Source organism: Kryptolebias marmoratus, linkage group LG22 (assembly GCF_001649575.2).
Source record: "Kryptolebias marmoratus isolate JLee-2015 linkage group LG22, ASM164957v2, whole genome shotgun sequence".
Classification (NCBI taxonomy): domain Eukaryota; kingdom Metazoa; phylum Chordata; class Actinopteri; order Cyprinodontiformes; family Rivulidae; genus Kryptolebias; species Kryptolebias marmoratus.
Window position 1 is genome coordinate 17,369,613 of NC_051451.1, and position 18,866 is coordinate 17,388,478.

General features: G+C 36.8%; 1 protein-coding gene across 1 annotated transcript; it reads left to right on the forward strand.

Annotated features, from left to right (window-relative positions):
• Positions 1 to 1,427: 1,427 nt before the first annotated feature.
• Positions 1,428 to 17,989, forward strand: LOC108243020 (carbohydrate sulfotransferase 15). Its single transcript, XM_017428197.3, has 8 exons — positions 1,428 to 1,631; positions 11,243 to 11,835; positions 12,560 to 12,899; positions 13,903 to 14,046; positions 15,435 to 15,591; positions 15,799 to 15,955; positions 16,847 to 16,994; positions 17,116 to 17,989. Exons 2-8 carry the CDS (start codon positions 11,386 to 11,388, stop codon positions 17,328 to 17,330), a joined length of 1,611 nt encoding a protein of 536 aa, XP_017283686.1. The 5' UTR covers positions 1,428 to 1,631; positions 11,243 to 11,385; the 3' UTR covers positions 17,331 to 17,989.
• Positions 17,990 to 18,866: the final 877 nt, after the last annotated feature.

An 18,866-nucleotide genomic window follows, 5' to 3' on the forward strand; every position in this document is an offset into this window, starting at 1 on the left:
GGTTAAATAAAAAATGTGCATTTTTTTTCATTAAAATTAAAGTGAAGCTGTGTGTTTTTGGAGCCGGTCTACTCATCAAAGTGAAATCAGGTAATGAAACCAGCTCACCAGAGGTAAAGGTTTTGGAAAGACCTTGGAGCAACAGTAGGCTTGTGTTTCTCTGTTGTATCAAAGAGGTGCTTTTATGACGTTTTCACCTACTGCCAAAAGGCAAAAGAAGGGAGTTATTTATATATATATATATATATATATATATATATATATATATATATATATATATATATATATATATATGTTTTTCCTGCGTCTGTGTCCTCATTTGTCTGTAGTGTAAGAAAAAAAATCTCATGAACCATGGGACAGATTTTGATGACATGCTCAGAAAATATTCACTGGAAGCACATCTGCAATTGATTTACGTTTTGAGTCAGTCAACCCAATTAAAGATGGCCACCACAGCTAACTGACCTAAGGAAACACAAAGGTCAGTTTTACAAATATTCAGCTACAATTAGGTGCAGTAGTAGCTGAGACTCATTACAACACGTGCTTCAAACACCAACTGGCTGCACACGATCTTTGTCCAAAACTTTGCCATTAAATATTGGATTAAATCCTGACTGTCTGTTAGCAAAATATCTCATGAACCACCAGATCCATTTTAATGAAACTCTTAAAAATTAATAGCTGGGTTTACTTCTACAACTGATTAACTTTTGTCGTCAAACTAATTTAATTTGGCCACTACAGCCAACTGAATTTAGTAAACACAAAAATGGCTATAACTCAAATTTGACATGGAAATTCATCCCGAACACATACTGAATACTACATATTTCATGATCGTTTTGCTTAATTTTCCCATTGGTCGTTGGAGCCTACGATGTCTGTCTGTTAGCAAAATATCTAATAAATTTCAGGAATAAATTTCCGACTTTGATGAGAATTTCATAAAGTAATCATCTGATGGACATCTACGACTAATTAACTCTTGGAGGTAACTCAATACAAGATGGCTGCCTGAGCCTTGGCGAACACAAAAATGACTATAACTATAGGTAAGTTTAAAGTGGTAGTAGCTGAGAGTCATACATACTCATACTCTGAGCATAACAGCTGCAGCTCCATATGATGATCTTAGTTTAAAACTCTGGCGTGGAAGGCGATGGGTGATATGTAGTCTTTAATTTCTATCTGGGGGTTCCAATTTCTGAGCGTCATCGTTCTTCCTTTGGCGACCAAAATTACTCTTAAAGTTACCGGAAGCAGCAAGAATTTACTTGTTTGCTGTTACATTTATATATATATATTTATATATATTAAAGCCCTTTTGTTAAACTAGTTGCAGTTTTAAAGTGTCGATCATCCTGGGTCTGCTGGTGGTGCGTCCTACGCCGCTCCGACATGCCCGCGCCTCCCTCCCTTCCTTCGCCTCCTCCCTGTTGCGCGCAGAGGAGCTCTCAGTCCGATGGAGACGTTTCCACCACCTAACGTAGTCTGCGTTTGTCACCTCAAACACGGAGACACCGACTGGTTCTCCACGCACGCCTGGACTCGGTTTGACTTCCGGAGCTGATGGTGTCCGGGTTATTTGCTCACGAGCAGCTGGACTAAACTGACTCAAATCCAACGTGAGTACATTTATTTCTCATTTATAAAAAACACCATTTATTCGTAGCTGAATGATTTTTTTTATTAAACTGTCTGAGACAAAAGTTTAGTACCCTTATGATTATTGTTGTTTTACAGTTTTTTTTTCCATTTAGTTGTATTTTTTGTATATTTATGAACTGACAGTTCCTTTAACTCCAACACTGAACTGAGATGTTTGGATAGGACCATTGCTCAATCAAAACCCTGCAAACAGATACTCCCAATGGCCAAAATGAATGTCTCACAAGAGATTTTGCAATGCATAAATGTTCCACTGGTCAAATTCATCTTCTGCGCCGAACAGCTGCAAAATATCCCTGAGACATTTCTCAGGGTAGGACGACCAGAGTCTTATACACAAACAGCTCTTTTTGTTATGAGTCAAGGACAAACTGTAAACATTTGGGCACACGCTCACCAAGTTAAACGCTTGTCCACTAATTAATTTTCTATTTGTTGTACAGCTGTTTCCTGGTTAGCGTCTAATTAGAGTCATTCTTTTGTAAAATCCTTTTATTGTATGGCTTTTCACACACATGTACTTTTGGGGGGCGGGGTGGGGGCTCAAAGCCAAACACAGGCACAGGGGCCCCCCGACTTCCATCTTTGTCTTTATTTTTCAGCCCTTATTCATTTAAGACCTACTTGGAGCTTATTGTTGTTTGCGTCATTGTTGTCAAAATCTCTGTCTAGTCATGTCTTTACAGGAACAGTAAGGTCTTACTTCTCATAATCTTTTGTTGTGGATGTTTGCAGTTTGTGGTACTTCAGTTATGAGAAGGATATATATAGATTTGCCTTTTTTTTGTTTTTAACTCTTTCTTGGTCATAGCTATACTCTAATTTACCATTAATTACCTTGTATACATATGTTTTTTTAACATATAACTATGACTTTCACTCAGTTTATTGGTAATGAAACTAGTGTTGTGGAAATCTTTATTTAACAAGGACAGAAATATGTTATGAGAGACGAGGCACTTTGTAAAATGGTCGTCAAGTACTGTTTATTGCAATATTGCTAGGCACAAAGGTGTAACACAGAACAGTGCTCGTTCTCGGCCACAAACTTTGTGCACCAAGGTTGTGTCTCGGACCCCGTTATATACAGCTGGGATTTGTATGACCTCATGTTTATCTAACGGACATTAACGTTTCGCATTTGATAAACCTGCTGCCAGCAGATCTTGTGCTGATCGTAAAAAACAATTTGCCCTAAGAGCAACCAAAGATAAACAGTGGTGAGAAGGCATTTAGGTCATAAGAAAGGGCGATACCAAACGATGCCATACAACCCTGGTGACTTCTGTGTCATCACAGAAAGGAGGTCACTAGGTTTTGGCCTCCGAGGGGACAGATGTATAAATTATTTTTTCCATCACATAACTCTTTCTTGGCCAGAGCTATACTCTAACTTACCATTAATTACCTTGCATTCATATGTTTTTTTTACATATAACTATGACTTTCACTCAGTTTCTTGGTAATGAAACTAGCATACCTTGAGGAAATGCGTATCATCTGCCTTCTTGTCAAAGTACTGAACAAAAATCTTGTGTGATCTGTCTGCGCTCAAAGTATTTTGATGGAGAGGAGTCTCAGCTACTACCACACAAAATGTTGCTTAGTATCTGTACAACGGAGTTGTAGCCATTTTTTGTGTTTGCCAGGGTTGATTAGCTGTGGTGGCCAGCTTGAATCTTGTTCTCTCCAAAATGTAATCAGTTGTAGATTTGCAACTAAGGATTATTTTCTGTGGTTCATAAACTATTTTGCTAGTATATATACCTTTTGGCAGGCTGTTGAAACATAATATCAAACCACAATCTAATCTTTTTACATTCTATATATATAAATTAATAAAACCAACACTTAAAATAATAACATCGATGTTGTGAGTTTATCAGACATTTTATGGAGCCCCTGGTATGTTTGGGCCACAGGCATTGGCTACGTTTGCCGAATTGTTGAACCTGTGTCTGACCCAAACCAACAAGGCGAGTGAGTGTGAGTGTTGTTTTCCCGTCATCTTGCTCAAGTTTGAAGTCTTGAGTAAAATCTGTTTGTGTGTACTGTTTCTACTTGACATTTAGGTCACTTTCTTTCTCTTTCCGGCATGTTTGCCGATGTTGTTGCTCTGCATGCAGCACAAAGCTGATGTCCTGACAGGTAGGCAGGTGACCTTTTGACAAATCTGCTTCTTCGGATTTTCTGTGCACCTCTCAAATCACTGAAGCTGACATTTGTAGTTGCTGTCACTTGAAAGAGGAGATTGAGACAGCTTTAAAAGTTAAACACTTCATAAGTCTGTGCACACCCATGTTAAACCGCCCAATGGCTGCTGCACCCAGCACTGCAGCCCTCCTGGTCTGATGGTGGAGAGATTTTCAATTTCCTTACAGAATTTGTGGAAAAAAAAACATCTAGGCTGATGAGATGTCAAAGCCATGCTTCTTTTGGCAGGACCTACTATTCAAAAGCTTATGTAATGGCAGAGGTATGAGAGAGGAGAGAGAAGAAGTTTTACCAAATCAAACTGTTTAGACTGAACTCTGGGGGTCCACCACAAAAGGAAAAAAAAAACTGATTATCTGAAAGAACATTTGTTACATTTAGGAATGTGGGAGGCCTGCGTGATGCTGAAGTGTTTTGGCAACATGTCAGAGCTTTCAAGAGGCTGTAATTTTTAATCTAAGATGACAACAAACCTTACTGCGGCTCTGTTAGATTTCAGATAAGAAAGCTATTTTACAAAGAATTTTTCAAGGTTGTGAAAGTTTGATCTGTATCTCTCCCCTCTCACGCTGTTGGGGTCTACTGTTTGCCCAATGAGTGATTTCCTCACTAGGATTGTATTTGTTTTCATCACTTTATCTGCATATAATATTCTTAAAACGAAATAACTCTTTTGCTTATTAATATTTCACGCAGGAACAGGTTATATGACAACCTAAATTACCTAAATTACAAATCCGCAGTTTTACAAACACAAAATCAGCCAGTAGGCTGTAAATCTAAATCATATCAGAATGTGAGGAGTTCAGCTCCATGTTAGGGGATTCCTTGTGGGTGTTTGTTTGGTTTACTGCACGGCTTAGGTGAATTTTTTCTTCCTCCTACTGAGCATTAGTACTCAGGCCGTTACAGATTATTTTAAAAACCAAGGACAGTCTGACGTTCATCTAAAATCCACTTTATTTTAATTTGAAGCTGCATAATTAAACATCTTTCTCCAAATTGCTTAAACTGAAAGTGCTTCTACAATTAACTGCATATAGCCTTTGATCCAGTGTGAATAATATGATTGAAAGGAATGCAATATGGAATCAGACAGTTTTCCAAGTTATATAAAAGGTAATATTAAAAGACCTAATTATTGGGTTCATACAACATATTAATCAACATATAAAATTGAAAAGAAAATGTAAAAAGTATCTTGAACAATAGGCTTCCTTGTCAGGCAGTTCACATTTTAGCTCTCATACTGGTGTTAACCAACAGCGCAGACCTGCTGCTACAAGTCTTGTAGCAGCACTGTTTGCAAAAAGGATTTAGAGCTGCATACAGTCACACAATAAAAAAAAAACAGAGTTGCTTGAACCAAACTGATAAGTTTTTGTTATTTTTTGTGGTCAGGTGTCTGTCATCAGCTCATTCTGCTGCTGCAGATGAGGTCACAGCTCATGACGTGACATGCGTTTGTTTCAGAATAGACGGTTGTTGCTAACCAAAGCCTGAGCCTTACTTTTCTCAACCTGTTTTACAAGTTTTCAGTGTGAGAATTTGATAAATCTGCAGAAAAAACAACAACATCTGAGGCGGCTTAGATTTAATATGCAACTTATTATGCAATAAATATTTTATCAACTGACTTGCTAAGTTTTACTTCATTCATATAGGCAGAAACATGAGCCTGTCAGCTGATCTCACAAGCGTGAAACCTGAACAGTTTTTTAAAGAAATTATGAAAACTGTCCTTAACTAGAAAAACTGCAAAGTACTGAGATAATGTTGGTTTCATTTCCTTAGTTTTAACTGTATGTCATGTTTCCAAGAACTGTTCAGTGCCATCACAGAAGTCTTCATTATCCTCATGATGAATTACTTTACATGTTAATATACTGTATGATTCTGTGTTAAAAGACTCAGAAGACTCATGCTGTGTTTAGAAAAAAAGTTTAACTTGAAATTTTTAAAGAGGTTTTGAAGGGTGCCAGCATCATATACATACGTATAAAACTGAACCCTGAGAAGCACAAGGCTCTATGTTTTTCATGGGATTAGAGTCTGAAATAGGTGGGAAATAAGCCCTCAAAACTGTAAGATTTACTGAAATATTATTTGTTGTCCTCCTACAACTAAAACACCATCAAGGTGTTGAAGTAGCTTCTGTTTGTAGGCGCTAAATCGAGGAGGCTAACATACTTCTTTCACTCCCAATATCCAATTTTTTTCTGCATGCTAGGAAACCCAAAAGCATAAAATTATTGACATTGCAAGAGGATACTTTCTCATTACACAGAATGTTGGTGTTTCAGTGGATGGTTTGATTTGGAACAGGCCTGATTTTGATCTGAGGTACTTTCCACGCTTATTCCGTCTTATCATGATTGTTTTTTTAAGATAAAAAACAATCATGAAAGATGGCTAGTCTGTTAGGGTTCAGTGAGGAAAACAAAAGGTTAAATTAACAAATACTCAGTTGCATTGGGCAAGTTGGACTGTCCACTTAAATCAGCTCTATGTCTTTAGCCCTTTCTATTTTGTCTCTTTAGCACATGTTGCACAGAAGATAATGTTTTAATGTCACATTGCTACTTTAAGAAAGAGTATCTGTGATCATTTGAATGTCATTCAGATGTCTCCACTGATATGGATTCATTAAGGCAATATGTGCCTTCCATATCTGCACTCCAGATGTCATGTGGGCTGGAGTTATAAATGTTTTTTAAATATTCTCTTACCTAAAGCATGTGTCTCTTTTGTTTAAACTGTGCTTTTCGCACCCCCCCAGACGGAAAATTTCCTCTTGGGAAGTGGGAAGTAAAAAGGAAAGGGAGGACAGGTCCGTGAACGAAGGCAGTTTCCTGAGCTGTTTTTTCTCTCAGGGCACTTTTGGATTTCCTGTGAATATTACATCCACCATCGCGCTGAGAAAAAGAAACCTGATCCCCGCAAGAAATGTTGTTGTTTTTCTTTCCTCCATATTGCTTTGACTTTTGATTTATTGTTTGCCCACACAGAACAGGCGTTATTATTACCCCAGTTTGGTGTCTCGTTTGTCTTTGTTTGTCTCTATCAGGGCTGTCTTACTTCCTTTTGTGGTGTCAGTTTTTTTCTCGCGCCTCTCATTTCCCAGTGCTGGGATTTAGCCAAGCTTCAGTCACAGGGTGTACTGCTGAAGCTCAGGATGAGCTTACACAGTTATAAACATGAAGATATTATTAAAACATGCTTCAAGAGAAGCAGGGATATGTGTGTGCAGAGCATGCTGGCTCTTGAAACTAATTCTCTCCTTTTTTATTTGATAAAGATCCTCTCTTGAGAGGATTTTCCACTCACAGAATATTAATTTTTTCCAAAAATTCATAAGGGTAATGCAAAATGAAGCTGTACATCTATATTTGACATGCAGCATTTCTGTCTGTGGAGGGGTAAAGGGGGAATCCTGATAATTTACTGCTCTGCTGGTGTCTTTTCTGCATGAAATGTGTCTGATTGATATTATGTATATTATTGTGGATTCAAGGCACAAGTCAATTAGTGGCTAATGAGATTGCTTGTGTCCATTTGTTGCATATTGTTAATTTGCATATTTGCAGTACTTTAGGCTCCCTTTCATTGTCATTTTCTTTATCAATACAACCAATCAACACATGAAACAGATATTTTCCAGCAAACAAGCATTTGAATGTAAATTTAGCTAATCTTTGTAATGCTATCAAGTTGCAATAAACCACGTAGATACAAAAAAATACAGCATACTCTGACAATTTGGCTGTAATATTGTTGTTCTGTAGCACCAATTTAATTGGTCGAATCCCAAATTTGACACAGAAATGTGAAGTCTGTACATCTGGCGTTGATTAAAAATAATGAGCTTTATCATTTATGCATTTTTCAGCCACAAGCTACTGATATGTTGCTCTCCGTGCTGTTTCAATGAAAAGTATTTTTTGAAAGTTTGTGAAACTCAATTATTTATCCAACGTTAGAAAAAAAAACCCTGTTATAAGTCCCAGCAGACTGTGGGGATTAGGGCAAACATTTGCATCCATTCTTCTCAGATGATACATTCCCTCACTGTAGGAACTAATTAAAGTGATTCAAATTGTTTAGAATATAAATTGACAAGAAATATATTCACTAGTTGGTGTGTTCACATCGTAATACAAGTTGTACACAACGGTAATAGGCTGACTGAAACATTCAATCCTGTATGTTGTGTAGTCCTGTCTGAAATAAATACAAAGGAGAAAGCAGAAAAAAAAGTAAAAAATAATGTTCTATCTATCTATCTATCTATCTATCTATCTATCTATCTATCTATCTATCTATCTATCTATCTATCTATCTATCTATCTATCTATCTATCTATCTATCTATCTATCTATCTATCTATCTATCTATCTATCTATCTATCTATCTATCTATCTATCTATCCATCCATCCATCCATCTTATCATGTCAGGTTCATTTTTCAATGAAATAGATTCCTGATTTATTAAAATACACAAGTGAATAAAATAACACAATTTCATCTGTTTTGGATAAATAAAATCAACATATTTAATCATGAAATGCATTTGGATATCTTGTGAAAAGTTGTTTTTAACTTTAGGATACGGCCATGGAAATCTTATCAGTAATATTCAAACTGTAAAAGGCTGTTTGTGAAGCTGTTTCTAATTTGAAATTCCTATTTTTGCTAATAAAAAATGATGAAATTTAAGCCAAGGTCATGGACTCAATAAAAGATAGAAAAAGTTCAGAGTTTCCAAATTTGCAGAAATATGACCAACTCAAAGTGGAAATATTTGTCCAGCAAATGAGAATTTCAACAACCATCAGATTAGTTTTTTTCTGGTTCCAGTTCAACAAGAAACACCTTCAGCCATGCGCTCTTTGTCCTGTGAACTTTGTGAACCAGGCATAGAAAAACTCAACATTGGACCAGTATTATCATTTGAGCTATGTCAGCGTGAGGATTTAGCAAAAAAAAGTACTTTTTAGAAGAAAAGAAAATAATATTCATTTTGTTAAAAGCTTTCCTGCACAAACTTAAACAATGTTTTATGAATACAAACAAACTAAAACTACTGTAGATCAAAATTTTACTCCAAACATAAATTTTAATAGCTAAAAAGAGTTGTTTTTTTTTTTATCATTTTTGCAGCAAAATGTTGTCCGGCTGTAAAAAAACACTGACTATAATGCAGAATGACACACAAATGTTAGCACCACTGCATAAAAACAGTTTTCATAGTGTAGTAGAATAGTAACAGCAACAGTTTACAATGTAGTGACTTTGCAGCCTGTTCTCACTCCAACAGTGCTATGTACTGATACTTTGTCAGAGCCTTTCGGCTTCACAAACAATGCAAATGGCAGCGTTTAACATTTTAAATATATGCTTTAATCACAGTGTACAGCTTAAGGTTCACAGTTTGTTGAAGTTGTGTTGCATTACCTAACAAGTGCATTTTGCCAAAAACCTCACAACAAAACTTGAAAAATGTTGATTCACAATGTAAATAAAGGCTCAAAACTTCCACAAATGCAATGTCTTTAGAGAAAAACAAACACCTTTGAAAGTGCAAGTTTTAGTTTACCTCACAAATATGTGGTGCTAACAACACTTTGCTATAATGAATATTTTTTGTAAACCTCATACATTCTGGGTATTTAGAGCAACAAAGGCATCAAATGCAGAGAGGTGATGGGTTTGATTTTGACTCAGGATTTTGATGATGGCATGTCACCTTGGTCAGTTCCTTCTTGTTTATGCTTCCTGCATTAGATCATTTGTTTAAACTAGATGGGTTTAAATTTGGGCTTTGGTCAATTTTTTTTAAATTTTTCATCTTTTGTGCTTCATCTCTCCACACTGTGCTTTACATTTGACTCTGACGTCCTTCTTTATGCTTTGTTACATTTTCAAATCAGTCTTTTATCCAAACCAAACCAGACATTAACCATTAACAGTGATAGTATATTATATCAAGTTATATCAAGAACAGATTGGAAAACACACTAAAGATACATGAAGACAAAAAAAAAAAGACTAAAGCGCTCTATATTTCACAATAAAAAAAAAACATATTATAGGAAATATGAGCCGAATCAGAGGCTGAACTACACACTAATAACTTGATATCTTTTTTTGTGAGTTGCTGTCAATAGCATTTTCAAAGGGACACTTTACTCCACTGATATTACATCAAGGGAGCTTTTTAGTTTCTTTACTGGGATCAAAAATAAGTTCCTCTGCAAGCTCAGCAGCTGTCCACGCAGGCTTTTGAAACATTCCTTATAAATCTGGGAGGGCTCATAGCTGTCTGTAATGAAATTCACAAGTGTGTGAGAGGACCTTTGTGGACTTCCTAATCAAATCAGCATGAAGGCACACTGTATAACCGTAGTATTGTTCACCATAAAAATAGATAAGAGGGTTGCAAGCATAAAAAAACATTCCCATGTACAGATGTAAATGAAAGCGTTAAATTAAAATCTTATAGATTATGTTGATAGTAGATAGCAAATATAGACAATGGCTCTAACACTTTACATCCCTCTTTCATTTCGTTAGAGCGAAGCAGTAGTTTTGAAATTTATTTTTCAGATTCAAATACTTTCTCTGAGACAATTACTGTCAATGAAGTGCCTTTTATTTTACATTAATGATGCAAGTATAGAAAGAAGAGGCTCCATGTAGTTATTTTACCAGGCACAGTTCTGCTATAAGGAAACATGATTAGTTATTCTTGACTTCAGATTTCTAAAACAACAACAAAAATGTAATAACATTTTGCAGTTCGTTGGCAGGGATTTTATTTTAGCACGGCACCCCAATAAATAATCACGGCGAGTGGTGAGAAAAGAAAACAAAATGCAAGCAGCTGTCACTCTGGTGCCCACCTGAATCAATATCTAACTCCTCTTTGTGAAAAACCTTGAATAAAATGTTCAGGTTAGGTAAGTAAGGTTCTCGGTAGGTTTTGATTCTGGAGTGAATAATCATGTGTTTTTAGCTTTGAATTGCAGAGTAACTATTATTCTGACCTTGCAAGCCTTTCCATCGAGCCGGTCTTTGCATGTGCCGTGCTTTTTATAGCAGACCACACACACTCTTCAGGTAACCTCAAACATTATAGGGCCGGGTCCTGTTAGAAAAATGTATCACTTAAAATACCGTATTGATCCATCAGACTAAGAATAAAGCTCTGTCAGATACCCCAGCATTAAAAATACTCAACTCCCCTTTGTGTGGTTTAGGGAGTTGGTTGAAATACTTCAAAAGGAAGCTTTACTGCTGCACGTTGGATGAAAAACCATGTGGCATTAGCTAACACCTGTTTCTGTTTTACAGGAGGTGCTGCTGAAGGGTGGGGAACATGAATAACATGAAGACAAATTAGGTTCAGCATCATCCAACATATGGAAACTGGACATTTTTAAGAGAATCATTTCCTGGCATCTCTTTCTACATGCCTGCCCTGCTTCGATGTCAGCATGTCTCTAAAAGACTGCAGTCCACAAGAGGGGCACAGTCACAGCTTCCACAGTTTGCCCCTGGCTGAGCACTATGGGAAAAGGTCTGTCAGGACGTTTTTGGACTTCCGACATGCAAACACGCCCGAAACTCTGAACACCAAGGGCTTTCCCCTGGTTTTCTTCAACTTGAGGTGCATCTCAAAAGTCAAACTGGTCAGCTTCCTTATGGGCCTGACACTGATGTTCCTCATTATGGCTTCATATGTCCTGATGTGGGACAGGAAGGGACTGTCGCTCACTGCCTTGCCTTATCAGTTCAGACCCATGGACATCAGGACGGGCACGGGCACAACTGAAGTTTCTACTGAAAACATTTTTATAGACCTGAAAATGCTGATGAACATGACCAGCTTCAAACAACCCAGGAAGATACCCGATAAAAAGGACATTATTGACACAGATCCTCATGTGAGTCATTTTGCTTGGTTTAGCTGAGTAAAAGAAGAAAAAAAACTTATATCAAAGTTCACCTATCCTGTTATGCTTACATTGAATACAAAATCAGTCCAGTCTTGGAAATGGACATGAATGACACCACTTTTCTTTATATGTTTGTTGGTAAAAGTGAATTATATAAATAAGCTGCAGCCTCACCATAAAATGATAATTTTACCAACTTGGCAAAGCTCACAATGGCCAGGTATTTGAAAGTAACCCTCTCACTACGTATTACTAAACGCTTGTCTGTGCTAACTGCTATTATCATGTGCAGATGCAGTTCTGCTGTGGTTCCCGTTATACCTTGGCAACACTTTTAGAAAGTGCACAAACACTTGACTTAGTAAAGTTGGAGTGGCACATGTTGCAACATATGTGAGTCATTACTTTAAATACCAATTAATGGTGCACATCAGACATGGGAGTTTCCTGCTGAAAAACAAAAAGGCCAAAGAGGTGATGAAGCATCAGTAGCAAAGCTGCAAAATCCTGTAATGTGATCCTAAATTATAAAGTAAGGATGTTTTGGTGCTTTTTTGCCTTAAAATGACTCATATTTGACATACAGCATACATGACATGAACTGAGGACAATTCGTAAGGGTGACTACGGCATAACAGCAAAATAAGATTTTCCGGTATGATTTCACCCTGTAGCTGTCAGTTATTTTGTCTAATTTTAGTTTGTTCTCCAGTTGTTCTCAGTAATTCCTCGCCACTTCTTGCCCAACGTCAAGAGCCCATGCTGGTATGAGGAGATCTCGAGTGAAGTCAGCTCAGACCCATACCAACACAACCGCTTCAGTCTGCGCTCAAAGAGCTTCAAGAATGTCTGTGACCACATGAGAACCAACTTCCCCCGGCACATGTGGCACAGGGATGGCAAGCTGTTCCGACTGCGCTGCTTGCCGTACTTCTACATCATCGGCCAACCAAAGTGTGGCACAACAGACTTGTTCAACAGACTGCTGATGCTTCCAGAGGTCAAATTCAACACGATGAAGGAGCCACACTGGTGGACCAGGAAACGGTTCGGTAAGGACTGCAGGATTTAATAGCTTTTTTTTTTGCAAAAAGATTGATGATAAACGGCGATATGCACCGGACTGTTTCTTGACTGTGGAGAGTACTGTCCTGAAGCCTTTTGGTCGCGGCGAGGTTGCTAAGCAACCAGCAGAGACTGCAGGAAGTAACTGGTCATGGCTAAGGAATGTGCTAAAGTGATTTGCAGCTGCAGTCCTCTTAAGGATGACTAAACCTGGATTGTGTATTTTTAACTTCAAACAGATCATTGTTAGCTGTTTATATCTGATGGATGTGATTGTGGTGTCACTATAACGACTTAACTCTAAGCAAAAAAGTGAAGAAGAGCAGCTATTTGCCAGATTGTCCAAATTATTGCCATAAAGCAAGTCTGCACTACAGTTTTTTTTTAAAGGAACAGACTGCTTCTGTACTTTAAAACTGAAACAGCCAATGAAAATGAATGCAGTTAGATAATGTAGTTCTTCATATCTTCATACCTGCAACATGCGTCATAAATTCAGTCCAAATAAGGTTATGTTCTAATCGTGTAGATAGGGATTCATGATAATGCTGAAGAGTTTTTCAGTTCAATAATTGCAGAACATATGGTAATTTTATCATTTAGTCAACGATTCTTTGTTCCATTTGATTATATTTTTACACTCAGTTGGCAGAAAACTTCCCCAACACATGAAACCAGAAACATCAGAATAGGAAATGTAAACATTTTTAAATGAACTGCTGGAAAAGCAGCTCTAACAACACATAAAACCTTCTGCAGCTGCTTCACAAGTAAAATCTAGGCATTTTTCCTCCATCGAGAGCTTTATTTTTATCCTCTCACAGGAAGCGCTGTGAATTAAACGCTGTATGCAGATGACCAAAAATACATCTGGTTCGTCTCGAGTGAACATTTAAACGGGACTGGTTTGTTCATGAAATATTTTTTATGGCAAAGCAATCCATAAATGAGATTATAATGAGTGTTATTTTGGTGAACCCTTGGGTGCAGGTTATATCCGTTTCAAAAAAGGCTTCCAGGAGCGTTTTCCCATAGAGGATTACCTGGATCTGTTTGACTTGGCAGCTCAAAACATCCAAGAAGGAATCAGTGGAAATTCATCTGGAGACCAGCGTGCGCTCCACATTATAACAGGTGAACACATGTGAAAGTCCGTGTTTATGTCTGTGGGTGTGCCTTCAGTATTTGTTGTGTTTGGATGAAAATAATCATTTTATTGATTCTGCTTTCTGTTTGGAGGAACTTTGAACTAAACTCAGATCCTCCTTTCCTTTTGGAGTCAAGCAATACAAAACAGGTGGCTGTATTTCTACACAATACATTTCATTCAGACATTTCAAATTTCTGGTGAGTTGTGGGTGTGTAATGACTGTTTTTTAGAAGGCTAGGTAAGAGTTTAATATAGAAGTCAAGCTAAAACAATGAGAAATATGAATAAAATCCTGCTGGGATATAATGTTTCTCATTGTAACACTTTAAAAGTGTCATTGGGATGAAGTTGTTAGAGCTCTGGGAATTTCCATTTAGGAGCCTTTGCAAATCAGTTTAATACTTTTGGTGTTTCTGTAGCTTGAAAATAAGTTTGAATGAGTCTGATCCTGACTTTGGCAAGACCCTAAACAATGTGTTGCTACTGTGGTTCTTCAGCTGTGAGTTTGGGGGGGAAAAAAACAGATTTTGTCAGGTTTAGAGACAAGATATTTAGGTTGCCCCCTGTCTGTTAATGATGAAGCATTTCATCAGGACCAAAAGAATAGACTTTGCCAGCAGTTATTCAAGAAATGAAATGCAAATATAGATTAAAAGTGCACTGGATTCAGCACGCAGAGAGAAGGAAGACGTCCCGTTTTCAGTGAATATTTTACTATATGCCCTCACTTTAGAGATACCAAAGTGTTTGAAGAATGAAGAGGAGGTGAAGGGAAATACCATTCACACTATTTAACATATAATGTGATGTGAAAAAAGCTTGTCAAAGGCCTTATGGTGTAAAAGGAAATTCCATCAATTACCAGTTTTATCTTTATTCGCTCTTCTGTTTCATTTTGTAATTCAAAAGTTTAACATTTAAAAATATCATCTGATCCTGAGGAGCACTGGAGAAGACATTAGCGTTTAAATGGTAAATTATCTTTGTGAAGAGTTTCTTAGCTGAATTACATTTATTTCTGTAACCTAATTGGATCTGCATGCACTTATTTATTTTACTAATGTAAAAAAAGAAACAATCAAGAGATGCATAAGGGGGATTTTGCAATTAAAACTTTAGGTATTTTGCCATAATTTTTACCTAAATAAAACATCAATGGCTTTTATTAGCTGAAATAAATTTAAATAAATTGGAGTCTAGTTAGACAGAATTTGGCTGTATTTATCTGGACTTTAAAATAAATGTTTTACTTTTTTTTGTAAAAGACCTAAAGATTTGAATGTGTGCAAAATAAACTGAAATGAATTAAAACAAAATGCGTTTTCAGTGTACTGTTACTCAAGGTTTACTTTAAGCCTGTCTGTATTCGCAGGTGAAGCCAGTGCTTCCACTATGTGGGATAATCAAGCTTGGAGCTACCTCCATCCAGACCTGAAGCCTTCAGAGCCTCCTTTCCTGGCTCAGGACTTCATCCATGCAGTCCAACCTGGAGCCAAAATCATCATCATCCTCAGAAATCCAGCGGAAAGGTAAAATAATCCTTTCTTACATCTGCTTGTAAAATTCCTATTTCGGGTTTTCAAACAGTTTTGATTGCATCTAATCAAGTTTTCCTGTAACTCATCAGTGTTGCAGAACATGTTTGTTTAGAATTAATGAACTCCTTCTTCAGGAGCCAACCAAATGGAACTTCTTCCTCCCAACTGGCTTTTTACCCTGCTTTAATCTGCTCGCAGGCTGTACTCTGACTACTTGTACTTTACCATGGCCAACAAGTCGGTAGAGGATTTCCATCAGAAGGTCGTAGAGTCTCTCCAGTTGTTTCAGACCTGCCTTTCTGAGACATCACTGCGTTCATGCGCCTACAACACCAGCCTCTTCTACACCATGCCGGTTAGCTCACATTCTTCCATCCAAGTATATTTGCTTCTTAAGATTAGTCCACATAAAAAGTGACCCTCAAGAAACAACAATGAAAAGCCTGAAATCAGCTTTTTTTTGTTGTTTTTTCAGTATACTGCTTAGGAGAACACATTCCCATTAACTCTTCTGCACTGTCAAGTGTTTAAATTAACTGCAGCTGCTGCCCCTGGAAATAATAATAAAAAAAAGTATTTATAAATGTTTACCTTTACATTTGGTGTTGTATTATGTCGCCCCCTGGTGGACTTAGTGTGTTGTTGCATCCTGAATAAATCGAGTATTTTTTTTGGTTTTCCTCAAAATTTAAAAAATGGGTTTAGGGCTGCTAGGATGACATTAAAAACACTAAAATAATCAGGAGATTTTTAAGTTTACACAAATTAACCATACAAGTTTAAATATAGGTGTTTGCTCTCTTCATTCATGCTGAATTCCTCTAAATAATTCCATCATACGCTCTGTCTACCCTGGACAACCACTGAGGTCAAAACCTTTTATCTGTGTTAGGCTCCTTGAATCATATATTGCTTAGTTTACCACCAATTCTATACATATATAGTTTGCATTTTAAGATTGCCCATGAGGTGCTGATTTGAAACATATCATCATCATCTTCAAGTTTCCCACAGTAAAAAATTATTACAAGGTCCAGCAGAGCAGCAGCATGTAGCATACAGACATAAGATGGATGTTAGCTTTTTTAAAACATTGCATATATCTTTGTATTTTGTGATCTCTTTTTGTATATTTAAAAAAAAATGACGGGTGTCAACAGTTGTTAAAAGTTTTCTGAGAGTATATTTGGCACTAGTTTCTGTTGTTTTTTTTCTCCCTAAAAGAAATGTATTTATTCATTCACAGGTGAGACTAACTCTGGGAATGTACTTTGTCTTCTTACTGGACTGGCTGACAGTTTTCCACAGGGAGCAGCTTTTAGTTCTTCGACTGGAGGACTACGCAGCCAACCTCAAAAAGACAATCAAAACAGTTTTTGATTTTCTCAGTGTAGGTGTGTATCCAAGAAGCATAAAAGTGAATTCATCTGCATAAATTTGCATGTAAGCATCTTCCTAAACTTTTGAAAACGCTTGCGTGCCTCTGATTTTGTTACATTTGGCTTTTCCTCACAGGTCCTCTGTCAGAGCAAGTGGAGGCGGCTCTCAGCAAACGGCCCATGTCTAACACCCGGCGGGTCCAAGACAAGAACCTCGGTCCGATGCTTCCAGCCACCAGAAACCTCCTCAGCAAGTTTTACCTGCCCTTCAACACTGAACTGTCCGGTGTGCTGAACAACAGCGCCTTTCTATGGAGTTACAGCGGAACGGACACTGACACAAATAAATGATCGAAAAACCGTCAGGTCAACAAGCTAAGGCTGGGGCACCTGCAGGCAAAAAACTGTGATATTTATTTGCTTATTAAAGAAAAAAAATGACAAAAAGTATGATAATAAATAAACAGAGTTTTATTCTACAAAGTGCGTTCTTGAATTTACTACAAAAAGAAGAATTTAGATTTGGGCCCAGTTTAAAGCTTGTTTATAACTGAATTTATATAAAATTACATGTGGCTATAATTATTTATAAAGTTAAACTTAAACCTTTATGGTTATTTCCTTTTTTATTGGCTGTGAAAGTCTAGCTGAAACTTTTGAAAGAATGAACCTTGCCGTTTCTTTTAGGGCAGCCTGTGGTGTTAAAATATTAGACTCAGAACATTGTTTACAAACTTGGATTCGACTCGTATGTTAGACTTCCAGATCAGAGTAGATTTCTTTATCCTCCTTTAACTTTCTTTCCTGAAATCATGCTGCATTCACTGTACGTCTAAAATGGGATGTCGAACAACTTTGATTTGAACAGCATATTCTCATTAACAGTGAAATATTTCATTTTACAAAAAATGAGCTGATGATTTTCTAATACTAGATAGTTTGAGGTTTTAAAATTCAAAAATACCCAAAGAATTACTGTATTTTTATTTTCTTCTTCAGTTTTTTCACCAAAACAATACTCAGACAACTGGATAGTAAATTACAAAAAAAAAAAAAAATAGAGAAAAGATTTAGTTTTGTGGCGGCAAACATGTGAATGAACAAGAATTTATCACAAGAGGGCACTAAAACACAGATCAAATCTCAACACTGAGCCCAAACAAACCCTAAAGCTGTTCTTGAGTCATGTAGGGTATGACCTGGGTTATAAACCTCATTAAGAACATCGTACAAAGTCAAAAAACAAACTTTATTTTATCAGAATCATTAACATTTATCCATTTGTTTGTCAGCACATTTAGGCATACTCCCCTTCACGTCACACCCACGTGCAGCATTAGCCTTTTAGCAGGGAAGAGATAAATCAAGAAAACATTAATGCAAAAAATAGACGTAGCGGGAACATTTATTTTATATGTAAACATTCTATTTTAAAAGTTTTTGATGAATAAACTTACCCCTTCCCCTTAAACAAATAAGTAATAAATTTGTTAATATAAAAAAACTAAAACAACAACAAAAAAAACAAACCCTTGCAGGCTTATACAACACTCTTACACTCATTTACCTCTTGTTTGTATATCATCTGATAATTGTCAGATTTAATTTCAATCATCAGAATAGTAATAAAACCTCTGTCATCAGAACACAAGTATGTTAAGTATATTGGATTGCCTTCACAATCCTTATCTGTGAGAATGTGTTGCTTTTATTTTGCAGTGAGTGCAGAAAATATTTGGTTTACATAAACTGACGCTTCCAGCTGAATTGGTCTTTGAAAAACTTCACATTTGTAACTTTAGTTTTTAGTAAAATTCGACTCTCAACAGAGCCACTCAGTGAGTCTGTTTAAAAAAATACTTATTAACCTCTGCTGTTATCATCATG

Excerpts from the sequence above, each read along its gene's own strand:
- LOC108243020 (XM_017428197.3), top strand. The coding sequence starts at position 11,386 with ATGTCTCTAAAAGACTGCAGTCCACAAGAGGGGCACAGTCACAGCTTC. Across the intron at positions 11,836-12,559 it reads TTATTGACACAGATCCTCAT|TTGTTCTCAGTAATTCCTCG; the intron begins GTGAGTCATTTT and ends TTTGTTCTCCAG. Across the intron at positions 16,995-17,115 it reads TTTTGATTTTCTCAGTGTAG|GTCCTCTGTCAGAGCAAGTG; the intron begins GTGTGTATCCAA and ends TTTTCCTCACAG.